Genomic DNA, 12,528 nt, shown 5'->3' on the forward strand with positions numbered 1-12,528 from the left:
GAAACCCCGTCTCTAATAAAAATACAAAAAATTAGCCGGGCGTGGTGGCGGGCGCCTGTAGTCCCAGCTACTCGGAGAGGCTGAGGCAGGAGAATGGCGTGAACCCGGGAGGTGGAGCTTGCAGTGAGCCGAGATTGCGCCACTGCACTCCAGCCTGGGCGACAGAGCGAGACTCCGTCTCAAAAAAAAAAAAAAAAAAAAAAAAGAAATGATGACCCTCTCATCTTTGTAACAATAAAATAGCTTCCTAATGTGCTTCCCTAACTCTGAATGTTAAATTAATATCCCCTGGATTTCTGAGCCCCATCATTTCCCCCGGCAGAAACCCCATGAAGAATACAGCTTTTGACCGAATGACAGAGCATAGAGGATGAAATTAGTTGCATTAAATTAGAATATGACAAAAAGCCTTTCTAAATCTTTGTCACAATGCAACATTCAAGCAACATTAAACCAAACAGAGTATAAGTAGACCAAGGAAGAGAGGTAATATTTTGAAAAGAAATTTGGTGAACTAGATCACTTGCAAATTTGAAAGGGTCATTGACAGCATGTGAGCTGTGGCAGTTTGTAACTTGGGGATCCTACTCTACAGTTACATGTGTGGTCTCCTCTTCTTCAATCTTTGGATATGGAATTAACTGTATTAATGGTTTTTTTGGTTTTCTTATATTTCTCATAAAAGCAAGTCTCCACTGCTAAAGCCTGCATTCAAGAAAATAATGGGAGAAAGTATAATGAGTAAGATTCCCATCTCTATGCAATATTTCTTGTTTTCCTGTTTCTAAGTATGTGCATTTAAACAACAGTATACATTTTGTAAATTAGCATTAAGATAAATTGTCTTCTAAAAAGAGAAAGCAAAATCTTTCCTTTATTTCTATCATAACTTAGATTTATTTTGACATTCTTTCCCCTGAAAGATCTGAGTTTTATTTTCAAAGTTAAATTCTACCATGTTGGGTTGTGGGAAAATAAAAGCCTCTGATAGGGTTAATCTAGCTACATAAAAGTCCATGCTGGGTATGATCATAATCTTGATCTTTGATTAAATCTGAGCTAGTAATATCTTGTGATTAATCAAAATCAGTTGCACTGCATGTAGCACAAGTCGTCTTCACAGATGGGCTTCAGAATCAGAGTTCTTTTGAATTGTTTTAATCCTTTCTAGGATAAAATGGCTTTGTTTTTTGTTTTTGTTTCTTTTTACCTTTTCTACTTTAAATCAGATTGAGTTCACCAAATAAATAACTAGGAAGAAATTTTGAAGTATAGTCTTGCTAAGATTACAAATCAACAAAGAAAAATCTTGGTTTTTAACCAATAGTATTCTGAAGGATGTTTTGTATGTTAAACAATGCAAATTATTAGTAAAATTTAACAAATCATCTCAATCATTGGTAGCTTGAATAAAAAACTTTATGAAAGACTATATCAAAATAATACCTCAAATAAATAATATGGAGATTTTTATAGTTCTCAATTTAAGATTATTATTTCTCTTCTGATTATGTATTTCCAGTCTAATTGACATCTGATAACAAAGAGCTTTACTCTGGCAACTAAACGTTCCAACATCTAAAACCCAGGGCACAGCAAGAGCCCTCAGATTCACACACACAATGTCTGTCAGCTCTGGCAGTGAGCTGCTTTGGTGGTTTTTTTTTCCCTTGGTCCACAGGTTAACAGACTAATGTTTCTATAAGGGCCAGAGTGCAGCTGTGGGACTCCAAGTCTTGATCCTGGTACACAGCTTGTCCTTACATAGTTTCATGACTTTAGGGAAATTTGTTGATCTCTTAGGCCTTGAGAACTCTTACCTATAAAAATGATAAATTGCATGAAAGCCACCAAGGTGCCATCTAGTTCTAAACTCCATGATAAATCAATTCAGTGAACAATTTCACAACAAATACTTTAATATGACTTGCACATCCTAAAGAACACATCTCCATTTACTATGTTAAGTAGACTTAAGTGGTTTAAAAAACTTCAAATCCCATAATTCATCGTCCCTCTATACCTTTATTATATAAGAATATAATCGAAGGTTTTTTAAGATTAAAAAAAAAAGAAACCCTCATAGCCTTTATTTGTGGAAAGACCTAAATGCCTATACATGAGTTGGAATTTAAAATGAGGTGGAGTTAGTTTGACTGAGTCTACACATATAAAAACACTATGCTATATAGAAAACAAAATAATCAGTAATCAACATTGTTTAGGTGATTTCCGACAAGCAGTTTGACTAGAACTTAGATTTGGCCTGTTCCACTGCACATCACCAAGCACATAGCGGATAACATAAATATTAGTCAAAACTAAGTTTAGGTCTCATTGATGAAATTGATCAAGCAGTATTTATAACATGACTTGTGAAAGACCAATAAAATCAGGCAGCTGATCATTTGTTTTTTATCAATATTATAACTAACAATTTCATAGAGTAAATTATATCAAACAGTTGATTTAGTTTCCTGGAGATCTCCTTAGTCACAGGTACCTACTTAGGATGACGGGAAACAGAATAGGAAATAAATAAAACAGATTGTAACTTAACTATCAGGCAGTCATACAGGCCTTGCAAGACACAATTCCTTCAAAAAATTGCTCACCAGGATGCAAAGGCATACGAATGATATAATAGGCCTGGCACAGTGGCTCACGCCTGTAATCCCAGCACTTTGGGGGGCCGAGTTGGGCAGATCAAGAGGTCAGGAGATCGAGGCCATCCTGGCTAACACGGTGAAACCCCCCTACTAAAAATACAAAAACAAAATTAGCCGGGTGTGGTGGCAGGCGCCTGTAGTCTCAGCTACTTGGGAGGCTGAGGCAGGAGAATGGCGTGAACCTGGGAGGCGCAGCTTATAGTGAGCCAAGATCGCACCAGTGCACTCCAGCCTGGGCCATAAAGCGAGACTCCATCTCAAAAAAAAAAAAAAAAAAAAGAATGATATAATGGACTTTGGGGACTCAGTGGGGGTACCCAGGGGGAAGGGTGGGATGGGATGAGGGATAAAAGACTACATATTGGGTACAGTTACACTGCTCGGGTGATGGGTGAACCAAAATCTTGGAAATCACAACTGAAGAACTTATCCATGTAATGAAAAACTACCTGATCCCCAAAAACTGTTGAAATAAAGTTGCTCACGAGAAGTTAAGCATTTAACCATACATACTGGAGAAGCTCAGTAAACTCATGTCTATGATTGTATAAGAATCACCGAGTAAGAGAATAGAAAGAAGCAGTGCAATGCATGTAGTCAAATTCTAGATTCAATAAATAAACCACCTGTATTTGAATAAGAATGATTTGATTTTTCTCTTGTTCTTTTATCTTTTTTTTTTTTCCTTATAGGAGACCCGGTGAGCCTCCATTGATAAAAGGTTGGCTTCCTTATCTTGGAGTGGCCCTGAACTTACGAAAAGACCCCTTAAGTTTCGTGAAAACCCTTCAAAAGCAACATGGTGACACTTTCACTGTTCTTCTTGGTGGTAAGAAGCACTTTTATTAATACCTTATATATGTCATAATTTTTCACTTGTTCTTTAATGTCTTTCTGTTTTTCTCTAGGCAAAATGTCGAATATCTGTATATTTTTATTTTATTTTGTATAGCTAATGTGAAAGAAAACTATTATTTTTAGTTCAGTGATCCTCACATTAAAAATCAAATTATAGAACTCTTTTCATGGTACTTAGGGAACCCCTCTTTCCAGCCATCACCTGTCATTTTGGTTTGGTTTAGTTTGGTTTTAAGAATGGTAGAAAAAATATATATATATATAACTATACAAAAGCTAGAATGTATTTTTTAAATTAATGCTCTGTATTTTGTAGAGCAGTTTTAGGTTTACAGAAAATTTAGTAGTTCAGAGAGTTCCCATATACCCCCTCCCCCCAATCACAGTTTCCCTGATTGTATCTATGCAGTATATTTGTTACAACTGATGAGCCAATATTGATCAGTTATTAAAAATCCATGATTTACATTACAGTCTACTCTTTGTATTATGTAGTTCGTTGGGTTTTCACAAATGTATAATGACATGTATCCACCCTCACAGTATCATATGGAGTAGCTGTACTCTTCTAAAAATTTCCTGTGCTCCACCTATTCATTCTTCTTCCCCTGCCTCTGAGTCTCCAGCAACCACTGGTCAAGAATGTGTTTTTCATTTTAAAACTTTCATTGCACTTCAGACTTTAATAAAGTACCAAAACACTGAGAAAAATGAAGAAAAAAACAGCAGGATTGCTACACACCCCAAACATTCTAGGACTGGGAGGAGAGGCTGGACTGTTCCTAGTTCACACCCTTTTTTAAGACCCAAACTATGTAGCTCTATCAGCTATCAATTGCTGAGTAACAAATCCCCAAAAAGTTTAATGGCTTAAAATAACAACTGGTCTGGCCTGAGTCACTTGTGTGGCTTTTCTGGACTCTGGATGGGAACTGGATGGTCCCAGATGGTCTCATCACATGCGTGGGTGCGCTCCCTTGTCCACATGGTCTTTCATCCTCAAGAAAAGTTTCTTACATGGCAGTGTCTCAAGGGAGTGAGAGAAAAAGCTTCAAGGTCTCTTGAGGCCTAGGCTCAGATATTGAAAAACCTCACTTCCACCACATCCTATTAGTTAGAACAAGTTACAGTGCAATCCAGAATCATGGGCAGGGAAAGAGACTCCACCTCTTCCTGGAAGGAGTAGCAGAGTCACATTGCATGGGGACACATGTAGAGAGATGGAAGGAATTCATCATGGCTATCTTTGTATACAATCTTCAACATCAGTTTATGGCCTGGGCTAGCTATTCCCTCTCTTTGCTTTTGCATGTCCTGTCTGTGCCCTGAAAGCTGATCTCTACACACTAGATTACCCACACTTCTTTGCTTGTTGAGTGTTGCCAGTTGCAGGAAAAGAAGAGGCTGAGTCTCACTCCCCACTCTCACTGGGGCTCTGGTAACACAGTTCACTCTCCTTCCTTCACAAGGTCACTGAAGACATCCAGTATAATCTCCCTTAGATCCCCATGTATCTAACAAATGTACCTATGTTTCTCAATGATCTACCACGTTTTCTCCAATTTCAAAGAATGTTCAAGACACTCCATCTCCCTGTCCCCATGACCCTTTCTTCTTGCCTCCTCTGGACTGGTACATCTGGATTCATTCCTCTCACACATGCATCTTCATTTTTTTCTTTCTTGGGCTCTTACCATCACTTATAACCATGCTTAAGGTTCTCCTCTAGGTACTTTCCACTTTTCTTCTTTTCTTTTGCATCCAGCTCTATCAAGAGAGTTGCATATATTTGCTATCTCTAGTTGCATATCTCCTAGAGCCCTCCTAACTATAACCAGCCTTCAGCCTTGCTAAAGTTATTCCCTGGTCCACCTACCTAGACCTCTCTACCTGGTTTGACAATGCTGATCTCTTGTTCCTTACTGAAATACTCTGCTACTCCTTTACTCTCTATACTCCCCCTTCTGGTTCTTTATCTAAATCATCTATATGCATGCCTTTTTCTTAGCTTAACCCTTACATCTTCCTTCAACCAGCCTTGGAAGTTTATGTTCTATTCTTAGAGAGCCAGTAATTTTTTTCTGCCTGTAACTACTTTGCTGAGGGTCAGAGGCAACCTTTGGAAACTACAGTGACTTAATTTCAATGCTACCATTTTAATGCAGTATTTGGGAGAAATGATCCAACTGGAGGAAATTATCAGCATGATTGAGTTCTCCCATGGACAGACAGTATCAGTTTCATCACAACTTACTCCTTTGCCTGGAAGCTGGCTAGTCTGAGGCAGGTGGATCACGAGATAGGAGTTCGAGACCATCCTGGCCAGCATGGTGAAACCTCATCTCTACTAAAAAAAAAAAAAAAAAAAAATACAAAAATTAGCTGGGCATGGTGGCATGTGCCTGTAGTCCCAGCTACTTGGGAGGCTGAGGCCAGAGAATCGCTTGAACCTGGGAGGCGGAGGTTGCAGTGAGCCAAGATCGCACCACTGCACTCCAGCCTGTTGACAGAACGAGATTCCATCTTAAAAAAAAAAAAAAAAAAAAAATTGTATGCACTTTGATTTCAGAAAAATTGAATGGAAGAAAACCATGCATCTTAGAGGAATTATATTGTATACAGTAGTCCTCATGAGGCTCCCCAAGATCAGGTCTCCACCAGCCTTTCCAGCTCTGTCTCTTGGTACTGCTCGCCTTGTGCTTCACACACCATGAATGCACCATGTTGTTTGAAATTTCCTCCTCACACGCCACATACCTGGTGGGGCCTCTGGATTTTCTTTATCTTGCTGTTCTTTCTGCCAGAATGTTGTTATTTACCTGACTGACATGGACTCATCTTTTGAGGCCAGGGTCACACATTGCTTCCTCTCAAGAGCCTTTGCTGACTCCTCCTGTATTTGGTGCCTCTTCTCCAGGGTCCAGTTACTCCCAGTATCACTTCTGTAGGAGCATTTAATACATTGTGAAGTTATTACCAATTGACTTATCTGTCTCCCTTCATTATTCTGTTAGCTTCTCTATTGTCAACATTTAATCTAGAGCTCAGAACTGATTCTCAACGAATATTGGATGGGGAAGCCCCTAATTCCTTAGAGCTGATGAAACACTAGAATACTATACAGATAAAAGCCTGAGCTGGTGCTTCTCCTCTAAGTGAGCCTTGAGCTTTATGGTACCAAAACTATATTGTTCTCTTAAAAAGAGTCATTCTTACTTTAAATAATTAATGCTGGTGTTTCTAATGAATAGATAGAACAAGTGATTGAAGTGTTCGGTTTTTCTTTTTTTAATACCAATGTACAAAAATAACCTAAGATGATTATGCAGAAAGTTGTGGCAGATTTGAATCACTTTATTCACTTTTCAAAAAATAGCCAATTTCTGCTGATGCTTGATTTCTTAATCTTAGGTACCAAGAAGCTTGCTGAATTTCTAACATCTAAATAATTTGACCGTGGTTATGTTTGAACTCAACAGTAGACAACCACAGTTAAATGTGCAGGATACCTCCCTTTTGCTTCTTACTAGAATTTGAATAATTCCTGTCAAGAAATCCTATTACTGTATATGGTTCTAATGATCAGTTTGCAAAGTAGCTCATTTAGAAAATGTGAAATGAAGAACAAGGTCTTCTGCTCTTGTCTCATAATGTGATTTCACTGAGTATATGTTCTTGCATGATGAGCAAATGATTGTCATCCCCGAAAGTCTCAAGGGACATGGATGTCATCTTAATAAAGAAATTAAAAAGTACATCTTTTCATGAGAAACCATGTAAATTCTTGACCTGTCGCAGAAAATAGTTCTCTAATTGGTTTTGTGTGGTGGTGCAGCGGAATCGTTTTCCCTAGATGTCACCCCAGCAAAGCACCACTGTACATCATTGTCAGCAGCTAGTGAAATCTTCCTAATAAGAGGGGGGATATGTACATGTGGCCATCCTCATAAAGTACAAAGTTGACTCATATTTCACTCTCCCAACCGGTATTTTCAGCTTGAGATTAAAAAATTCTATTGTAAAATAAGCTAAACACAGAGATGAAAAGCTTCTAATTATGAAAATTGTTAAAATTCAGATTTGTCTCTTTTTTTTTTTGGAGACAGGTTCTCCTTTTGTCACCCAGGCTGGAGTGCAGTAGCATAATCATAATTCACTGCAACCTTAAATTCCCGAGTTCAAGTGATCGTCCCACCGTGGCTTCCTGAGTAGCTGGGACCACAGGTGTGTGCCACCACACCTGGCTAATTTTTTTTTTTAGGTTTTTTGCCGAGATGGGGTCTCCCTATGTTTCCCAGGTTGGTCCTGAACTCCTGGCCTCAAGTGATCCTCTGGCCTTGGTTATATTTTTCTTCACGAGACATTTCTATGCCAAGCAGCCAATTCTCATGCATATATATATATATATATATATATATATATATATATATATATCTTTGTATAGCACCAAATATATGAAATGAAAACACCAAAATTCAATTTATAATGATCCAGATGTCAAAACTTTTTGTTTGACATTAGGGTGAATGACTGAATTTTTAAACTATATTTACCAACATACTTTGAATTATGTAGCTTTACCTTCCTAAAGAATGAATTTTAAAGGAAGTGGAAAGGCTACTGAGGTGGTAAAGTCTCTTATGCAGCTTATACAGGAATGCTAGAGTTAATATTGTAAGGCCAGTTAGCTCCTAAAAAGGAAAGAGAATGAAATGATTGGCAAGGAAGATATCAAAAATTTTGACCTGACTTCAAATTTACTGCATCTAAGAATGATTTATATTGTATTTTTCTTGCAGATATCAGCCCCACTTTGACATTTATATTTTAGACAAATGCAAACTTTGAAATTCTTTAAATCAATATTTCATATCAACTGCTGACAGCATTCTCTTCTCTTTGGCAAACATGGCAGAGGGTATTGTTTTTACCTTGTGATCTTTGTAAACTAGGTAACAAGGCTGCCGACACTGGCCATTCATTTACATAAAATCACCCTGGAGCAAAAGTTAATGCTGCAAGAATACAGGGCCTTCAGAATACCTTTTCAGAAGATTTCCTTTGTTAAGAAATTTAAATTCATTTTATGAATGTATATGAGTTTTCCTAACTGTCTGATTAAAGATCACAAAGAAACTCTGGTTTTGCATCTCACATTAGCAGATGGTGGACAGATGGTTTAAATTAATATTAATTTTGGAAAACTTAGCTTAAATTGTTTATACTGAAGATTAAAAGTTGGAAAGCCAGCTAACATCTCCAGGGTTATTAGTACTTCCAAACCCACATGAAAAGTAAAATCCAGAAAATCAAAATGTCTTCTTCTGAAGCAATTCACATCTCAATAAAAAAGATAGTAGGTAAAACACAATGCCTTGATATTGAAGGACACTGAAATAAGAATTAGAAAGAGAAAATACAGATCCTAGAGTGAAAAGAGCCTTGAAAGGAGTGAGATTAGATCTACAAATGAAGCTAACAGTACTGATTTTTATAAAGAACTGATACACAAACAACTGCTTATATTTTTAAAAGCAATTTATTCGTAATTGGTTGCTAACTTGAACCATTTTGTCCATATTCAACTTTTAGTCCTTTTATTTGAAATTAACCTCATTGTTTTTTCCCATACCCTCATTCCCAAGAGGATGGGTATAGGAGAGAGGAGGAAATAGAAAGAGAGAGAGAGAGAGAGACAGAGAGAGAGAGAGAGAGAGAAAATGAATGTGTGTATTTGTAATGATTGTAGACAAAACAAAAACTGTAACATGTATACAGCCTCTACTTCAGTAGGCCCAATAACAGGTAGCTCATGCTGTCATGTCTGAATATATTTTTCTCTTTCCATTTAGATTTAGATGAATATAGAAAATTGTAGGAAAAAATTCAAAATATTCTCTAAATATTGCATGTTTTACTAACTGAATCTTTTATACACTCTGGTAATATTAGGGAATAATTTAAAATAACCCCAAAGATATTTAGCAAAATCCTTTTATTTAGTGAAAGGAGAAAAGTATGAATCACCACCTGTGAAAATACACAACTTTGCCTAAAATTATATCTTTTGCAAAATAAGAAAATTGATTTTTTTCAATTATTTTACAGGCAGATGCTGGCAGTTTTATATAATTAAGCTGCTATGGTAAAGCAGGTGTCATAAAATATGCCTAAATTGGGTTGAATCCTTTTTGCTGTCCCCAGAGCACATACACACACACAAAATTTAGTTTACCTTGTAGAAGACAGCTTTGGGATCTGACCAGAATGAAGAGCCACTTCTAGCTTTACTGGCATCCTAGATCCACTCACATTATTGAATTAATCAAGGGGAAAATGAGTGAATAAAATTTAAGTCATCTGAGTCATTTTTAGAAAATAAATCATAGCACATGTATATTCATGTATATTAAAACTTGTGTTTCAAAATTGTGAAACAAAAACATATTTATCTGTTTCTAGGATTAGGTTGAAAATTATTTCAAAACTTTATTTGAAATATCTTGCACCAAATTGAATTAAATTTCTATGATGCCATTTGAGTTATCATAAATAACAAGTGAGAGGTTGTTCCACTAACAAAGCAGTACACACACACACACACACACAGACACACACAGACTCACACACACAGACACACACCCACAGACACACACACACAGACACACACACACACAGACATACACATGCACACACACACAGACACACACACAGACACACACACACAGACACACAGACACACACACAGACACACACACAGACACACAGACACACAGACACAGACACACACACAGACACACACACAGACACACACACACAGACACACAAACGCACACACAGACACACACACACAGAGACACACACACAGACACACACACAGACACACACACGCACACACACACACACGCACACACACAGACACACACATACACACACACACACACACACAAACAGGAATAATGACATGAAGACAATAAATAAGTAGATGTTAACGTTTTTAGGATCATCTAAAGTTTATGCCTGTTCTCTACAGGAAAGACATTAAATGTCATTATTGATTACTATCTGCTTAATATTTCTAATTAGAAGGAATCTTAAAACAGCACTCTAGTGAGAAGACAAAGAATAGTGCATGGTGAGTAACTTCTCGTCAAGGGTCTGCCACTGAAAATGGCAGCGTGATCTTGACCCTTAACATCTCTTGACTTTCTTCAGCTTTATCAACTGATAAATGCAGAGGGTAAACAAGCAATTCTCCAAGGTCTCTGCCAATTTTGAGAGACAGACTATAGTAGACTGTGTCCTTCGAGGTGCCGCCTTATAAGAATCACGTGAGGACCTTATCAAAAAGGACACTGGTAGGACCCCCTCCAAGCCTTCTGAATCAAAATCTTGCAGGAATCTGTATTTTTTTGCAAGCATCCCAAATTTTTAAATCGATAAGTTTGGGCAACACTGATATGTGGAAAAGGCAAACGTCATCACCTCAACGAGACCTTGATGATAACTCCAGGCCGACTGAAGCAGACTCTACCTTCTGCTTCCCTTATGCTGTGTTTCACCTCTGCCATATCACGATCCATAGGGATGCAATGATTTCTCTACATAATTGTATCTCAAAAAGAAAGGGATCCAACCAAGTTTCCAGATCTTAATAAATGTGGTGAATGGTGAATGACTTCCTGAATGAATGGATGAATGGATGTATTCTAGTTTGGAATCCTGTGTCAGTCACAAGTCAGTATGTGACCTTGAACATGTTACTAAATCTCCCTCATCCATAAAAGTGAAAATGCTGGCATTAGTGGATTTTTGCTAGTGTTGAATTAGACATTTATTTGTGAGTACCTGCTCCATACAGTATGGTCATTTATTTGAGTTATAATTATTGTATTTGAACAAAACTCAGATGACACCTAAGTATGAAAAAGCTCTTTATGAAGTATAAATACTCAGAAATGGAATGGCATGTTGCCAATTTGTTTTCTGCTTTATTGAGGGAAAAATATGAGAAGTATTTAGGTCAGGGGATTATGAGAATATTTAAAGGATATTTAAAGTGTTCAGGTACTTTAGTTAAAATAAAAATTGGAAGAGTAAACCATCTTTGCAAAGGTTAGTAAGAACTTCAGGATATTTAACTTCACATTTCTAGAGTGTTTTCCACCATCTTTCATTTTCAAAGGAAACATGTAGTGTACCTTCGAATGAAATGGATTTGTATTAAACTTTTTGCCTTAGTTATTAGGGTCTTTCTAATTTTGATTAAAATATTTTTAAATTTGTGGTGTTTATTTCTGTTTTATTAACAAACGAACTCATATTCTCTCTCTCTCTCTTTTTTTTTTCTAGGAAAGTACATAACATTTATCCTGGACCCCTTCCAGTACCAGCTAGTGATAAAAAATCATAAACAATTAAGCTTTCGAGTATTTTCTAATAAATTATTAAAGAAAACATTTAGCATCAGTCAGTTGCAAAAAAATCATGACATGAATGATGAGCTTCACCTCTGCTATCAATTTTTGCAAGGCAAATCTTTGGACATACTCTTGGAAAGCATGATGCAGAATCTAAAACAGGTGTTTGAATCCCAGCTGTTAAAAACCACAAGCTGGGACACGGCACAACTGTATCCATTCTGCAGCTCAATAATATTTGAGATCACATTTACAACTATATATGGAAAAGTTATTGTTTGTGACAGCAACAAATTTATTAGTGAGCTAAGAGATGATTTTTTAAAATTTGATGACAAGTTTGCATATTTAGTATCCAACATACCCATTGAGCTTCTAGGAAATGTCAAGTCTATTAGGAAGAAAATTATAAAATGCTTTTCATCAGAAAACTTAGCCAAGATGCAAGGATGGTCAGAAGTTTTTCAAAGCAGGCAAGATGTCCTGGAGAAATATTATGTGCACGAGGACCTTGAAATAGGAGGTAAGAACTTCTGAATGAGCACTTGCCTAAAACAATCATTTACAATAGACCTTTGAAA

At 36.9% G+C, this 12,528-nt stretch overlaps 1 protein-coding gene across 3 annotated transcripts in view; it reads left to right on the forward strand.

The window, feature by feature from the left end:
• CYP7B1 (cytochrome P450 family 7 subfamily B member 1) overlaps positions 1-12,528 on the forward strand; it is a 208,610-nt gene that overhangs the window by 168,260 nt on the left and 27,822 nt on the right. For all 3 annotated transcript variants that reach the window (XM_055286232.2, XM_063643271.1, XM_055286234.2), the window contains exons 2-3: positions 3,362-3,498; positions 11,880-12,470. In XM_055286232.2, the coding sequence (XP_055142207.1) occupies positions 3,362-3,498; positions 11,880-12,470 (728 nt within the window). The remainder of the gene's footprint in view (positions 1-3,361; positions 3,499-11,879; positions 12,471-12,528) is intronic.

This window comes from Symphalangus syndactylus, chromosome 7 (assembly GCF_028878055.3).
Source record: "Symphalangus syndactylus isolate Jambi chromosome 7, NHGRI_mSymSyn1-v2.1_pri, whole genome shotgun sequence".
NCBI classification, from domain to species: Eukaryota; Metazoa; Chordata; class Mammalia; order Primates; family Hylobatidae; genus Symphalangus; species Symphalangus syndactylus.